At 43.4% G+C, this 16,988-nt stretch overlaps 1 protein-coding gene across 9 annotated transcripts in view; it reads left to right on the forward strand.

Annotated features, from left to right (window-relative positions):
* The window catches only part of Srrm2 (serine/arginine repetitive matrix 2), a 33,279-nt gene that overhangs the window by 5,800 nt on the left and 10,491 nt on the right, over positions 1-16,988 (forward strand). For 4 of the 9 annotated variants that reach the window (XR_005489792.2, XM_039085853.2, XM_063268913.1 and 1 more), the window contains exons 1-10: positions 5,696-6,246; positions 9,593-9,863; positions 10,720-10,827; positions 10,996-11,160; positions 12,142-12,219; positions 12,606-12,668; positions 12,916-12,948; positions 13,241-13,291; positions 14,451-14,543; positions 15,242-15,431. Coding sequence is in view for 8 of the 9 variants with exons in the window: in XM_039085853.2 (XP_038941781.1) it covers positions 9,622-9,863; positions 10,720-10,827; positions 10,996-11,160; positions 12,142-12,219; positions 12,606-12,668; positions 12,916-12,948; positions 13,241-13,291; positions 14,451-14,543; positions 15,242-15,431 (1,023 nt within the window). In the remaining variant the exon portion in view is untranslated. Of the gene's footprint in view, positions 1-706; positions 6,835-9,592; positions 9,864-10,719; positions 10,828-10,995; positions 11,161-12,141; positions 12,220-12,605; positions 12,669-12,915; positions 12,949-13,240; positions 13,292-14,450; positions 14,544-14,628; positions 15,432-16,988 lie in introns of those variants that run through there. The other 5 variants (XM_063268912.1, XM_039085854.2, XM_039085856.2 and 2 more) reach the window with 5 other exon arrangements.

A 16,988-nucleotide genomic window follows, 5' to 3' on the forward strand; every position in this document is an offset into this window, starting at 1 on the left:
GGGATCTGATGCCCTGTTCTGGTGTGTCTGAAGACAGCTATATATATAATAAATAATACTTATATATAATAAATAAATAAATAAATAAATAAATCTTTTTAAAAAATTTGCCATTCAGCCTGATGACCTGGATTTCATCCCCAGGAGTCACATGGTTAAAGCTGCCCTCTGACCTCCACATGCATATGTAATCACACACATTTTAAAGTAGGTGTGAAAAAAAAACAAAACGGGTTGGGGATTTAGCTCAGCAGTAGAGCACTTGCCTAGCAAGCGCAAGGCCCCGGGTTCAGTCCCTAGCTCCGAAAAAAAAAAAAAAGGAAAAAAATTAAAACAAAACAAAACAAAACAAAATAGGAAGCTGGTACTGAGCCTGACACCTGAGTTTGATCTCTCAGACCCATTTGGTGAAGAAGAGAAATAACTGCAAATCCATGGTACTCATGAGCCTTTACATGTAAAGATACACACACACTAAAGAAAAGTAGAAAACTATTCTTAAGCTGCTTTTGTCTTTCTCCTGAGACAGGGGTTTCCTATGTAATACAGGCTGGATTCAAACCTTCTGTGTGACCCAGGCTATGCCAGAGTTAGACCCTCCTCTAACTTAGGGTCCTGAGTGCTGGGGTTATCAGTGTGGGGTTATCCCTGGGCTATACCTTTTACTTTTCTTCCTTTCTTTTTAAAACAATATCTTATTCTGTAGTCCAAGCCTATCTGGGACTCACAATGCAGACACACCTGGCTTTGAACTCATGGCACTGCAACCATCCCGCGCCCTGCTTCCTAGGTGGCGAGATTACTGCCGTAAGCCTACATTTGTCTACGCCTCAACCTTTGAAGATCCTGCCACATCTGAATACCTCCGGTCTGGGCTCCAATCCATGAGTCTTTGGGGGAACTCATTTAAACTACATGCAAACCAAAGCTTAAGGGCAAACTAGAGACCTTACAGCCAAGAACCTTGGTTGGTAGTGAATGCTTACGCCTCATCTCGGTACTTGGGAGGCTGAGGCAGGAGGATCACTGGCTGTATAGTGAGTTCCAGACAAGCCTAGACTACAAAATGAGACCCTGTTCAAAACAAAAGCCCAGGGGGAGAAAGGAGGAGAACTGGTTGATCACTTGTGACTAAGTGATTTAGAGTTCATGTTAGCAGTCATGAGACTGACGGGAAGCACGCGATTAAACCGATGTGGTAGCATCCTTTCCTGTATCTTCTTGCCTAAAGTGTGTTGGGTGAACATAACCTGACCATACGTACACCAGACAAACCAACTGAAGGAAATTCTATTAGTAAATGGTCAATGTTCTTTTCCTCTGTTTTTCTATTCTGAGATAAGGCAAGGCCTTGCTATAGAGCCCTGGCTGGTGTGAAGTTTGTTGCATAGACCAGGCAACTTCCATTTTGTGTGCCCTTCCTGCCTCTGGCTGTGAAGTGCTGAGGTTAGAGACATGGGGCACCATTCTCAGCTTTAATACTTTACAAAACGTAGTCACGTCAATGTCACGAGTCGAACAGTGGAACTCTTGTACTTTAAAAGGCATGACAACAGAACTGGGTGAAACTGTGTATGTGGAAGCATTTGGAAAGAGCCAGCAGGGGGATTAGGAGTTTAAGGCAACTCTTGGCTGCACAGGAGGACTTTGTCTCCTCCAAACAAAAGAACAACAAGAAGAACATTAGAGTATTGGGCATGGTGACACACACTTAGGAGGGGGAGACAGAAGAGAGACAGGAGCTATAATCCTAGCATATTTGTGCTCTTGTGGTATAACATATTAGATTCTAATCTAATTAGAATTTTGAGCTTCTGTCTCAAAATAGACAAGTGGTGGCACACACGTATTTTTAATTCCAGTATCCAGGAGGAAGAGGCAGGTAGATCTTTGGAGTTTCAGACCAGTCAAGAACATGCAGCGAGACCTTGTTTCAAAGATAAAGAGTTGATAAAGTATTTGCCTTGCAAACAGGAGAACGCAAGTTCAAACCCCAGAACCTGTATAAAAACGCATTAGGGAATAGTGGTGCGTATATGTAATCTCAGAACTGGGAACTCTTTAAGAGTTCACTGGCTAGCCATCTTGGACTATTGGGTGTTCAGGTGAGCAAAAAAGCCTGTCTCAAAAAAGGTAGCGCTTGTCCTGTTTTGTTCTGGTTCTGTGGTAAGCTAGTGCTGGTACCTACATGGTGGCAGAAGAGAACTCACTCCAGTAAGTTCTCTGATCTTCATGTGTACACTGTGGCAAATGAATGTGTGTGAACAAAGTAAAAATTATTACTTTTAATTTTTTTTTTTTTGAGTCAAGTTCTCCTTATAGCTTTTGTTGGCCTGGAACTCCCTATGTAGATCAGGGTGGCCTCAAACTCATAGATGTGCTTGTCTTGGCCTTCCTCATGCAGGGATTATAGGCATGAGCCATCACACTCAGCTGTGTGTGTGTGTGTGTGTGTGTGTGTGTGTGTGTGTATTCCCTGGGCTCCATATACACACATGCACATGCACTAGCACATACCTGTGAACACATGAGTGTTCAGTAAATTTAAAAAAGACATAACTGTGTGCAATGCATGCGTGCATGACTTTTCCTGAGAACAACAAATATCTATCTACTCTAATTAGGGCACCAATAGTGGGCCAAATAAACGATTCCACCCAAATTGCGTTTGGTAACCAAGTAATTTATTGGTGTTATAGGAAGATGGGTAAGGACTCACAGAGTGCTGGTGATCTGGGCAACTGTGTTACAGCACACCCATTCTAGTGTGGACAAGGACACATGGCAGTTGCATTGCTGGCCCCCTGCCCCGTTTGCAGGCAAAGCCATTAGAGACTTTCTTCTTACCTAGCAGTTGTTTCCTGCCTGTGTACTTTGGAGATGGCCTCATGTTGTGAGCTTTGTACATTTTGTTAAGGTGTTGAGTCTTAAGTACCTTCCACCAGGAGGGGATGTTTTAACTCAGAAGAAATAATTAAACAGCCCAACTGGTTCAAAGCATGCTTCTAATGAATATATATATGATTAAAACAAATAAACTCTCAGGATTTGTATGTCAAAAAAAAAAAAGTGAAGGTTTCTCCAGAGAATAATCATCTGCATAATCTTTGTAAATAAGGTGGATTTTTTTTCTCCTGTTCTTCCTTTGTTCCAAGCTCTTAAAGCCACTAAGCAACATTGTTCTATAGCACCATCATCAAATTGGATCTATTCTTCTATGTCAGAGTACTGCCCTTCACCAGCAACAGATCTCTGACTATATTTGTTTCTTTGGTTCTATCTCACTGTTCAATATCCTTGGCTTCTTCCCTCCACCGTGTGAACCACTCCAACCGTGGATCGGCCTCTAGTACAGCTGTCACCAATCCCTTCTAGTGAGAGGAATAAGCTGTTTTGAGCAGCCCAGTTATTTATAATGTTTCACATAAATCGAGTGCATCCCATATGAAATCACGACCTCTTTAAACTGGCTTAGATCTGTTATTTCTACAGGACTCCATCCTATCTCATCATAACCCTGTTCCACATCATTAGCAGGCACATGCTGGGACTACTGGGAAAGCTGAGGGTGATCTGTAACCCAGGGCCACCTCTGCTCTAATTCTGGCTGTGCACTTGGTTTGAGATTAGCCCTTCTTTTGAAACGAGCTGTTTCATCAGATTGTCCTCCTGCTTTTTCAACTTTGTTACTGACCTGACCACCTACCAGCAAGTTTCTTTCCACTTTTCCTCTTGCAGGAAACTTGCTTCAATCTCCACCACAACCTCTCCAGTTGTGCCACCTTTTCAGAGAAGAGAGAGCAGAGTGACCCCTTTTGTTTTCCCATTTCAGCCATGTTTTGTTTGTCAGGCTCCTCTATTTCCATCTGTAATTTTTCCAACTGTTCAGCCAGTCTTTCAACCTTTTTTGAAACAAAATATATGAAGAAGATTTAAAAAAAAAAAAAAAAAAGCCCAGAAAATCCCCTCTGGGAGCAAATCAGGGGATATCCCAGGGGTAGTAACGGCAATACATTTTTTGCTTGCCTCTTGAAAAAACAATCCATTTTTTCGCCCCCTGACACTTCCTCTATGGCATTTGAAATCAGATTCCCCATGTTTACTCTTAACTTTTGAGCCCCACAGTGAGGAGCCACTAGTAACTAGTCTTTGCTACTTTATGGGTTCTTCTTTTACCCACCCTTTATCCGATAACCCTTACCCTGGTTTCACCTACTATCGCTAGATAGTATAGAAAGGAAGGGGGAGCAGGGAGGGAGAGAAAGAGATTTTCTTTCCTTTTGTTTCTTCTTTGATCACAGCTAATAACAAACTGCAAGCCACCCTGAAGACCAGCAATCCTCAACCATGACTCTCGGGGCTCTAGTATTTTTATATACTCTCTGAAAAGTTCCCAGAATTATAAATGTCACACAATCCCAGAAATTATCTGCAGCTGGCAAAAACATGCTTCTGCTTGTGTATGAGACAAATCATAGCCCACACCTCCATAGCTGGGATTCAAACCCAAACATATGCATACATATCTGTGTTTTAAAGAATTTTCACCACATCCATAGATTATAACAATGCTTCTGCGTTACATTTATTTACTTCATGTATGTGACTGGGGGCTTGGAGTTGGTGTCGTGCCACACTTTAGGAAGTCAGAGGACGACTTTGCCCTGTTCTCCCACCTTACGTTAGGTTTAGCTCCTTTCCCAGTTGAACCAATCTTGTTAGCCTACATTCCTGCTGCTATTACTGTTGAGAGAGTACCTGAGTATATTCTTTTGTTGGTAAATTGAAAAGAAACAATACCAGATCTCATTTCTCATACTCGAGACTGCTGAGCTCGGTACTACATCTGTTAAGGCCACCTGGCATTAGCTTGAAGGCTACAAGGCCAGCTTCTTACAGCTCTGCTTCCTGGAAGAAAGCTTCCCGGCCACCTTTAAACAGCCCTAGAAAAAAAGGACTTTTAAAAATTAATGGGAGTAGGCTGGAGTGAAGGCTGAGCGAGATCTTCGCGCTGCTCATTCAGAAAAGCTAAGTTTAGTTTCAGCACCCACCTAAACTGGCTCACAAGCCCCTTAACTGAATTTCCGGGGGATCCAGTGCCTTGAACCTCTATAGGAACTGCACTCATGTGCACCCTGAACAGACAAACATGCATACATTTCATTGTTAAAACACTAAGTTAAAAGAAGACGAAAAGGAAGACAAAGAAAAATGATGAGCAGGGAGTGTAGCTCAGTGGTGGAGCCCTGGCTACCAAGAATGAGGCACTGGCATAAACTCCCAGAACAATATTATAGGCCGCAGGAAAAGGAATTGTACTCCTGACACATCCCTTCACATGGCATAGATTCTATAGGCGAAAAGAAATCACTTAGTCTCTTTATCCAATGGTAAGAGAGAGTATTTTTTAGTGGTCTACCATCCCCACTTCAGCTCGGTCTATAGAGGTGAAAACTGGACACCACCAGAGTGGTTTGGCTTTTGCTTTAGAATCCGGGTTCAAGTGGTTCCAAAGCTGTCAGGAGGCTTGACTCTGAAGTACCTCTTCCTGAGAGCAAGAATCGGTGCTATGGGCCCTCGGACTCGTTAAAGAAACCCGCGGACACCGTGAAGAGGTAAAGCTGCTGAGCCACTGCCGCCCTACACAAGCACACAAAATGGCGACCCTGCCTGGTGGAGGCGTTGCACGATTTTTTTTTTTCTCTTTAAAACCGAACTACAACTCCCAGAACTCTGTGCGCGGAAGGCGTACGTCTGAGCTACTCTCCCCTGTTGGGGGTTGCGGCCCCCATACCCCTCCCCCCTCCTACAGAAAAAGATTTTTCAGCAGACGTTGCAGCTTCGGTACGGAGCCACGCCTTTCCCCGCAGTGCCCGACGGGACTCGGGGATTTTCGATTTCGCAGTCAAACGTCCCTTGCGCCTAAGAAAACTATACTTCCCTGTGTGGCTTCAACGCCTGCGCACAACGCACTACGGTTCCCAGAGGGCCCAGCGGCTCTCGTGATTGCGTGCTGACGCACTAGGTCGTGCTGACGCGCAACGCTACCCAGGCGGGGTGCGAGTGGCGCAGTCGAAGCCCGCTGCGGCCCCTGAGGAAGCGAGGAGGCGGCGGTGGCGGCGGCTGAGGCGGGTGGACCGGCGAGGCGGCGGCTTCAGACTCCTTGGGATTCGAAAACTTAAGCAGCAACTGCGGCAAGACCTCTGTCTCGCAGGCGGCGGCCGGAGGCAGCGGCGGCGGCGGCGGGTGAGAGAAAGGGAGCGCGCTAGCTGGGTGGGGGAGGGGCGGCGGGCTCCGCTGAAGGCTAAAGCGCGGGGAGAACGGCCCAGGCCGCCGCGCGCACGCGTGCTCGTCGCCTCAGCCGGCGCGGACGCCTTCTCTTTCCTTCCTCCCCTCCCCCGTCGCGGTTCCCGTCGCGCGCGGCCTTCAACTTCTCCGCCCCTCCCCCACATGACAACGGCGCGCGCCGCCGCCTGTTCTCGTCCGCGCGCCCCCGATGAGACAGCATTGCGCGAGGCTGATTCTCGCCTTTGCTCTACCTGGGGCTGAGGAGGCCATCATTCCGCGGTCGCCCTCTTCCGTCTTTCAGGTGGCGGGGAGGGGGCGGCAGCCGGGGCACTTGGCCCTCGCCCGAGCTTCGGACCTGTTGGTATTTCTACTCGATCAACCCTGGCCTGGGGCCCTGGCCTCTGCCAGGAGCCTGAGAAACGGCTAGAGCCGCACAGACTGCGGGGCGCCGCGCGACCCCCTCCCCCATCCTTAAGGCCGACAATAGACTGGGCGGCCCAGTGGGTGCTGGGAGGCCTTGAACTTTAGGAGGCCCGGGTTTAAACGGTTCGTCTTCGTTAGTATCAGAGGCAATGAGTGTGTGCGAGGTGGCGCGGGTGGGGGAGAAATCCCCAAGTCTTAAAAAGTAAGGACAATAAAACCGCGAAAGTTCAGTCTGCGTGTGTAAGGAAGACCAGTGTGCTCCTTCCAACCTTGCTGTCTATTTTTCACGAGCTAGGACCTCTAGTCTTCGTTGTCCAGGCACGTACTGTGTAGATCAGGCGGGCATCGAACTCGAGATCTGCCTTCCTCTGCGGGATTAAAGGCATGAGACACCATGTCTGGCTCCTACCCTGCTTTTTTAAAAAATCTCAAATATTAAAGCTAGGGAGCCTTTTGGAGCTTTTTGATGGGGGAAAAAATTCTTTTTGGCCTGGCTTGTGTCAGCCATCGCTTGGCTATGAAATTCTTCCTTGCCGTTCCCATTTTACAGTTTTTAAAATTACAGTTAAGGAGTCAAAAGTAAACTGTTGCCTTTTCTCTGTGGTAGTGAGCTTAGGTTACAGGATTTATACTGTAGCTTGTATGTTTCACGGTACCTACGCAGTTAAGCCTACGCAGTTAATAGTGTCTCAGCTCTGTTTTTTACTCAACGTCCTTTTCCTTGATCATTGCATTTCTCTAGGTAGCTGTTTCTTGAATATCTTAGTTAACTAATTTTTTCCTCCCTTGCCATCTGTTCTTTGAGAGGCTTGCATACTTTGGGCTCCTGTTTTAAGTGCTTCCTGGTTTTACTAGTTGTGGCTTCCCTTTTAATGTTTTGAGCACTGTTTTTGGATGCTGGGATGTAAGTAAGCTCCCCCACCCCCTTTAGCTCTTTCCTGAAAATTCTCCAAAACTGATTTTAATATATTTGCTTAGCTATCATTCTTCAGGTAGTGTGGGAGGCTTTTTGTAAGAAATGGTGGAAGTATGAGTGAGTGGTTAGAAGGACTTTTAGAAGTTTTTTTGCAAAGGACACAAGATGAGAAAACAATATAAGCCCCAGATTAAAGGAGGAAAGGATTGTTTTTTTTTTTTTTTTCCCAAGACTATTAAGAGTGGTTGTTGGAAGATACTACAGAAACATTAGATTTTTTTGGCTGTAAAAAGGTTTTGCATTTCTTAGATTTAGCCTTATCTCATATTCTTGACTCTACTAGATTTACCTTTCTTGCTTTTAGTTTTCTCTTGTGTTAGCTGTTGAGATTGAGTAGGACTTCGGTTAGGCTTGAGGGGATGGCATGGGACAAAAGAACATCTGGGTGTTTGCTTTACAACATTTTTCTTTTTCACACTTTGGTCACATATCCCCATCCCCACTCCCAGACTAGTTTTTTTTCTGTGTAGTCCTGATTTTTCTGGAACTTGCTATATATACCAGATTGGCCTAGGACTCAAGATCCACCTGTCTTTGCCTCCCAAGTTCTGGTGCTAAAGGCAATGCCACCAGAGCCTGGCAATTAAATGCCGGCATTGATATGATACTACTTCAAGAATTTTAGTCCATCTCTCCTCCATCTCTTCCATCTGCTTTTACTAACCTCTACTTTATCCTGTGTGTGTGTATGGGGATGTGTGGGTGTGGTGTGTGTTTTGATGCTAGTTTTCTTTTCCATGTTTGAGAATTTATTTTGAAGAAAATGTGTTGGAGGAAAAAAGTAAAACATATATAGTGAGGAGGGAATAGAGATTGAGTACTACAGTCCAAAAAACTGGAACTTGGGAGTTCTTAGTACTGCTGAGCTTGGAACAACAGGAAAAGTTAGAACCTTACAGGATAAGTGTTAAATTGAAGAAAAGCAGGACTTAGAAAAAATGAAGTGCCAGAACAGGGATGGATTGATTGATTGATTGAAAGTCAACAATTTTACATTAAAGATATGGAATTTGAACATTTCTGGGTACTTTTAGAGAAAGAATGAAAACAGTTGGAGCAGAGAAAGAATTTGTGTTCAGGTTGAGTTGAAAACAGGCAATATTTAACAAGAGCAGGCCAGACTTGGAGGAGCTACAAGTCATGTGAAAAACCTTACTGAGAAGGAAACTACAATAATAAAATCACTGTAGTCAGTAGGAGCTATGAGTATTTGGAATCAAAAAGATGGCTCATCTTCCCCATGTGAAGTATAAGCTTACATATCCATGATTTCTGTGTTTTTGATGTGCATGCTTGCCTGTAGTTTGGGTATGAGACTGTATAGACACTTGGTTTATGTTAACTAGCCAGTTTACCTATTTAGATACCTAGGACTGTTTAATCCATTTTGTGTTTGTTCAAGTTAGCTTAAATATTTATTTTCTTGGAGGAGACTTTGAAAATGGACTTGGGCTTTTATTAGGTGATACTGATCATGGTGTTTGTTGTGCTATTTGGAGGACTTGGTTACCAGTAGCTGCATTCAGAGTGTTTGGTGAAGATACTGTTTGTGTGTATTGTGGCCAAAGAATGAAGGGATAGTGTGGAGAGAAACTGGATTCTTGTTTTTTTAGAGTAGCGAAAGGGAAATATAAGTACAAAGAATGGCTTAGAATTTGAAAGTACATTGTGAGAAAGGGCTTAAAAGTAGATGGTGAGTGGAAAGGATGAAGTGTGGGGAGGATAAAGGGAGGGATTTGTTTGTTGACTAGTGCAATGAGGAAACCTCATTTTGCTAGTGGAGATTCAGTGTGAGACTATGTGTTGAATTAAGGACTTAAGTAAGAGAGCCAGGGATGTGGGAGATGTGGTAAGTAGTTAGATTGGAGGTAGGAGCCTGACTGGTGTCTCCCCGCTCCCCCTCAGGAGCGGTGGTGCCCCCTGGGCACAGGGCCATGTACAACGGGATCGGGCTGCCGACGCCCCGGGGCAGCGGCACCAACGGCTACGTTCAGCGCAACCTGTCCCTGGTTCGGGGCCGCCGTGGTGAGCGGCCTGACTACAAGGGAGAGGAGGAACTGCGGCGCCTGGAGGCTGCCCTGGTGAAGCGACCTAATCCTGACATCCTGGACCACGAGCGCAAGCGGCGCGTGGAGCTGCGATGCCTCGAGCTGGAGGAGATGATGGAAGAGCAGGGGTGAGGGAATGGGTGGGGAGAAGCCAAGCACTGATTGAGTGCTTAGTTTGGGTGTTAGGTGGGATGTGTGGAAAGAAACTAGAGCTGGTTGAAAGAGTCTTAAAGAGGAGTTTGTAAGGGAGAAAGAAAATGAGCTTTTGAAGAATTGAGGCATGGGTCAGTGCATAGTTAGACGTCAGTGAAACTGGAGTAGTAATAGCACGTAAGAGGGTCTGAATTATTTAGCTGGATTTATGAAGGGGAAGGGGGACATGAATGAACAAAAATGTGCTGTGCGGGAAAGGATAAGTTGTAGAACAGCTAGGTAACCTGATAAGTGTTGTTATTGGTAGGAAGAGAAAAGTAGGTGGATTTTGAAGGATTGCGGCTGTGGAAGGTGGTAAAGGCAGAAGATCGGAATTGAAAGGGAATTTGAGTAGAGGATATTATGAGTTGTCAGAGAAGTGAAGTTTTGGAAAAGGAGCACATTAAGGGAGAAAACTGTTTAGAGCAGTGGTTTTCAAACTTGAGCAGTGGTATCCTTTTATACATTTTGTCTTCCTTGAAGTCCCAGGAAATAAAAAGATCTATTGTTGAAGTTGGAAAGGAGCACTGGGAACTCCACCAGCAAGCCGTCCTCTCTTGGCACCTGAATTGTAGCATGTTTAAAATCCACTGTTCTAGAGAGCATAGTGTAGAGAAGGAAGGAGTGTTGTGGAGAAAGATCAGGAAAACTTAAACTATTCGAGTAATAGTACAAAGTACTGTGTGCATGGAGAAGGAAAAAGGACTACCCTGTTGGAAAAGGAAGCAACTAAAAACTGGGACTTGGGAAAACTCTGGTCATGCTCTAACCTTGAAGGGATTTATCCTTCAGGTACGAAGAACAGCAAATTCAGGAAAAAGTGGCGACCTTTCGACTCATGTTGCTGGAAAAGGATGTGAACCCTGGGGGCAAAGAAGAAACCCCAGGGCAGAGGCCAGTGTGAGTTGTTTCTTTGGGATCTATGCAGTAACAACTACTGCTGACCTTTCTCTTTACCTGGGTGGGACTCAGTTTTGCCTTCATCTTCCTTAGTCCCTAGCCTAGCTGTTTTTGACTCCTTCTCAGAACTAAATTCTGAATTAGGGCTCTGTCCTTTGTTCTCTCCAGGGTAACTGAGACCCATCAGTTGGCAGAACTGAATGAGAAGAAGAATGAACGACTCCGTGCTGCCTTTGGTATCAGTGATTCCTATGTGGATGGCAGTTCTTTTGATCCTCAGCGACGTGCTCGAGAAGCTAAGCAAACGGCTCCTGAGCCTCCCAAACCATACAGGTACTCAGGAGAGAACCTTAATCTGCTTCCTAGTTAATTATTAGTCTATTATGTATTATTGCTAGAAGACTATTTCTAAACTTTATTAATTTATTTGTTTGTTTTTTGAGCCAGTCTCAACTATGTAACTCTGGTTGTCACTGGAACTATGTAAAACAGGTTGACCTAAAATCACAGAGATCTGCCTCTGCCTCCTAACTGTTGATATTAATGACATTTCCTTTGCCTTGACTCCTGGCTTATTTCCATACTTTTAGATTTTGTTATTTTTGAGCCCTTTTTTTTTTTTTTAAGCCATATGTGAGTCTCTTGCTTATATGTATGCTTTTGTGCTGTGTCCCTGGTGCCCCTGGAGGCCAGAAGAGGGCATTGAATCCCTTGGCACTAGAGTTACAGATGGTTCAGAGTCGCCTTAGTGCTGGGAATGGACCCCTGGAAAAAGCAGCTGGTTCCCTTTACTGCTTATCCATCTCTTCAGCTCCTATTTTCTTTTTCTTTTAGGAAGAATTATTTAAGCTGGGTGTTGTGGTGCACACCTTTGATCCCAGTACTCCAGGCAGATACTAGTGGATCTCTGAGTTTCAGTACAGTCGGGGTTACATAGTAAGACCCTGTTTCAAAACAATAATAAAACTACGTGACACATGACTTTTAGTCTCAGCATTTCGGGGGCAGAGGCAAGAGGATATTTGTGAGTTGAGGTCACCTTGCTCTGTAATAGGTAGTTCTAGGACAGTCAGGGCTTTCTATATAGTGAGACCTACCTTGAAACACACACAGAAGCACACCCAGGACTTACATCTCCCCCTCAAGACAAATTTCTCTTTGTAGTCCTGGCTGTCTTAGAACTCACTGTATAGAACAGGCGGGCCTTAAACTCAAGAAATTCACCTGTCTCTGCCTCCCAAGTACTGGGATCAAAGGCATCAGATTCCATTTAGAAGTTTGCATTGGTACTAGAATCTCTTTGCCTTTTCTCAGTCTTGTTCGAGAGACCAGCAGTTCTCGATCACCAACTCCAAAGCAAAAGAAGAAGAAAAAGAAGAAAGATAGAGGACGGTAAGTTGGTTGGAAAGTTATACTAGTATCCAGGGGGAACCGCCTGTTTTCGGGACTTCTAGATGTTGAATTTGCTTTCAGATAGCAGAGAATCAAATTGCAGTGTTAGTTGAAGAGGACAAAAATTACTTTTCAGGTTTCAGCTGGAAGGAATGTGTGTACTTAGTGGGAAATGATTGACTATATGTAGCCCAGCCAAAAAAAAAAAGGTAGCAATATTTTGGATTTGAATTTTATGTTTTTTGATTGAATGCAGAAGTGAATTAAGAGTAGCTGTTGATGCTTTTGGTTTTTTTCTGGTGCTTTTGAAGCATTTTTGAGAATTGTAGGTATGATAACCAAAAGGCAGTCAAATAGAATGATTTTTGCTTCTGAACCCATTTTAGCAGGTCAGAGAGCAGTTCTCCTCGACGGGAAAGGAAGAAGAGTTCAAAGAAGAAGAAACACAGGTATGAGATAAAAAGTTCTTTTTGTTGTTTTGTTTTTTAAAATGACAGGGTTTCTGCATAACTTTGGTTTTCCTAGAATTCAAAATATAGACCAACTTTAATTTGTCAGAAATCTGTCTACCTCTGGTGATTAAAGAAATGCGCCACCACCTCTGGCTAAGGTGGAAGTTCTTGGGAGTGATTGGAGGTAGCTTTTAAGGGGAAGGGTAGGTGTGAGTTACTAATTTTCTCTATTTTTCATAAATAGGTCAGAATCTGAGTCCAAGAAACGAAAACACAGGTAAGAAAGCTCTTAGGGGCGATAAAGAGTGGCACATGGGAGTGGTGAGTTACTGTGTGATGACTTCATTTTACTCTATTTTTGGTCTATAAGATGTGTCCATCTCCCCTAAACTCCCCTTTGTTTTTAGTAGAGCACAATTTTTAACCTACTTGTTATCAAATAATACTTGGTCCATCTTTAACCTATTTGTTATCAATAATAATTGGGCTGTTATTTCCAGTTCACTTCAGATTCAGATTTTACTACTATTTTAAAAATACTTTTTAAGCAACATCTCCTTCTTTTCTAGGTCTCCTACTCCAAAGAGCAAACGTAAATCAAAAGACAAGAAAAGGAAACGGTAAGTGTATTTGGAAGAAATAGAAAAATGACTCCCTTGTGGGGCAAGGGTTGAAATCAGTTGTGCCAGGGTTGGGGATTTAGCCCAGTGGTAGAGCGCTTGCCCTGGGTTCGGTCTTCAACTCCAGAAAGGGGAAAAAAAGAAATCAGTTCTGCCATCGATTGACTGATAGAGAGATGGGTTGTTGAAGAGGAAAACTCAGAAACTAAAACTGAGTGGGTTCTTTGGATCAGGATGTAAAGGCCCTTCCTACCAAAACCAGAGTTTTATCCCCTGGGACTTCTGTAGTGGAAGACAGAATGAACTCCTGTAACTCGTCTTCTGACTTTTACAGACTTACTCAAACTGAATGTAATTTTAAAGATTTACTTATTATATGACTATACTATAGCTGTCTTCAGACACCAGAAGAGGGTATTGGATCTCATTACAGATGGTTGTGAGCCACCATGTGGTTGCTTGGAATTGAACTCAGGACCTCTGGAAGAGCAGTCAGTGCTTTTTATCCACTGAGCCATCCCACCAGCCTATAATTAAAAAAAAATTTTTTTTAAAGACTTCCTTATTTATTTTATGTATGTGAGTACACTGTAGCTGTCTTCACACACCAGAAGAGGGCATCAGATCCCATTACAGATGGTTGTGAGCCACCATGTGGTTGCTGGGATTTGAACTCAGGACCTCTGGAAGAGCGGTCAGTGCTCTTAACCCCTGAGCCATCTCTCCAGCCCTAAAAAAATATGTTTGACAGAGGGTCTTTTTATATAGTTCTATTATAGAACCCACACTGTAGATGAAGCTGACCTCACCTCTCAGAGATTGACATGACTCTGCCTCCCAAGTCCTGAGATTAAAGGCAGGACCTACTATGCCCAGCCAATTTTTTAAGAAAAGATTTACTTATTTATTATATATAAGTACACTGTAGCTGTCTTCAGACACACCAGAAGAGGGCATCAGATCCCATTACAGATAGTTGTGAGCTGTCATGTGGTTGCTGGGATTTGAACTCAGGACCTCTGGAAGAGCAGTCAGTGCTCCTAACCACTGAGCCATCTCTCCAGCTCGCCAATTTTTTTTTTTTTTTAAAAAGAAATTAGTTTGGAGAATTCATGATAGGTATGACAGTCTCCTGAGCTTTGTGGTGGTTTTCCTTCAGGTCTCGAAGTACAACACCAGCTCCTAAGAGCCGTCGAGCACATCGGTCAACTTCTGCTGACTCTGCTTCTTCCTCCGATACATCTCGTAGTCGGTAAGGGGTGGTCCAGGAGGAATGGAGGGAGAGGGAATGATGGGTTAATCAATTTAATATTTATTGAGCGCCCACGGTGTGCTAGGCGCTGCACAGACCATTCCGAAGACACGGTCCCTGCCCTCTAGGAGCTGACAGGCTAAAGCAACAGGATGGACAGACATATACATTTCCCCTTGTCTTTTTTATTTTATTTTATTTTTATTTTTGTTTGTTATGATGTATATGGACTACCAGAATAGGGCGGGGGTGGTTTGGTGGTGTCTGGGGGAGGAAGGAGTCCTTACCCTGGCTTCCTTAATCGGGGAAGGCTTCCTGAAGGAGGTGGGCTCAGAGGTGAGTTATGAATGAAGTGGGTAGGGAAGGGCCTGGGTGGAGGGTTTGGGTATGTTGGAGGGTGGGGAATAATGGGGTAGAGGGACTTAAATTATTTGGGATTATATTGGGAAGAGATAGAACAACAAAAGAGGACTCATTTGCATCTTTGAAAATGAATTTTCATGTGACAAAAAAGGTTTTTTGTTTGTTTTGTTGGTTTTTTGTTTTGCTTTTTGTGTTTTTTGTTTTCATTTGTTTTTTGTTTTTGGAAAGAAGGTTTTACATATAGGAAAGTGGATTGCCAGCTGGGGGTGGAGGGGGTTTTCTGTTCTTCCTTGAGCTGATTTTCCTGGTCTCCCCTGCCCTTCATTAACTCACAGGTCTCGAAGTGCTGCTGCTAAAATTCATACAACATCCTTGACTGGGCAAAGTCCTCCCCTTGCTTCAGGGCATCAAGGGGAGGTAGATGCACCTAGTGAACCAGGTGCCACCAACATACAACAGCCTAGTAGCCCAGATCCCTCTACAAAGCAATCTAGCAGTCCTTATGAAGACAAAGATAAGAAGGAGGTATGTTCTGAGTTCGTTGGGTTGCAGGGTTTTACTCAGGGTTGCACCTTAAATGGGCAAGTGTTGTAAATAGTGTAGAGTAGCTTATTAAGAAGAAATCTTATCCTTTAGATTGTGGTCAGGTTCAGAGATCAAGGTTGGCAAGCAGCTATAGAAGGCAGTAAGTGTGTGTGTGAGTGGGTTGGGTGGTGGTTTCAGAGAAGCATACCGATAATATAAGCAAATATGAAGATTTTTGGACAGTTTTCAAAGAAGATAGAATGAGAGAAAGGAGAATTCTCTGGGTTAGAACTCAGCAATGTGGATAAGTTTAGTGGTGCATGATGTCCATCTGTAAATATTCTATAAACAACTGCTGAGAAATATTTGATTCCTCATTCAGTTACCAAGTCCTTTTACATACCTGCAAGTACTTAAGAGGACCTACTAAATTGTGAAGTCTTCAGAAAAACTTCAGTGGATATTAGTAGGTTTTATATCAGTAATTTGTTTATATTCATACAGCGATACAAAAGGTTTTATTTTTTTTTGAAACCAGAACATTTATTTTATGACTATTAAAATCCTTAAGATGAACTGGATGCTACAACAGCTAAAGTGGCCCTCTTGGGTTGATGTGTTATTCCTTCTAGGAATCCATGTCTGAATCTATGACAGTTTTAGGCACGGTAGTGCTTTGTCTCTAATTCTTGAATCCAGTTAAACTTCCTCTTGCACTTGGCAGAGTAGCCACATTTGCCACGGGTCAACTTCTGAAGGTGGTGGTATGCGCCTTACAGCTACAGGAGCGGCACAATGTGTTTGTCTAATTGTGACACTCTATAAAGGATGATGTTTTCTTTTGTTATCTTGCCTCTGCCCAACAAAAGATTTTTTTAAAAATATTTTAACTTTATTAAAGTATATATTTCCTTTTTTATGCTTGTCATCAGTTATTAAATTTTTCAATCCTTAGACATGTTGCCACCAACATAAAAACATGAAGGAATTATCTTTTTAGTAGTTCCTGTTTTATATCTTCTAGATCTGTGGCTGATTGTTTCTACTAGATTCAGTAATTAGTGTAACTTAATATCTCCCATGTTGTGGCTTATTTAAAGATAAGTTACAAGTTGATCATTTCAGAAAACTTAGCTGCTTGCTATAATGCTTTGGTGTTTTCTGTAATTAAGGTGGTTTTATGGTTTGGCCTTATTTGTGTAAGACCTTAGTAAATTAATTTTTGTGTGTATGTATGAAGGGAAGGCGTATGTTATGTGTGCTTGGAGGTCAGAGGACTTATGTATGTGTTCTGTGGATTGAACTCTGGTTAGCAGGCTTATGTTGCAAGTGCCATCTCATTGGCTGTTGGTCAGTATTTTTGTTTTTGAGACAGGGTCTTACACAGGCCCTGGCTGTGCTGCAATTCACTACATAGTTCAGGCTGGCCTTGAAATCACAGAGTTCCACCTGCCTCTGCCTCCGGAGTACTGGAATTAAATGCATATATATGGTCATGCCAGGCCCCTCTTGGAAAATTTTGACATAAACCATACTCTTTAAAACCTTGTGCCCATT

Source organism: Rattus norvegicus, chromosome 10 (genome assembly GCF_036323735.1).
Source record: "Rattus norvegicus strain BN/NHsdMcwi chromosome 10, GRCr8, whole genome shotgun sequence".
NCBI classification, from domain to species: domain Eukaryota; kingdom Metazoa; phylum Chordata; class Mammalia; order Rodentia; family Muridae; genus Rattus; species Rattus norvegicus.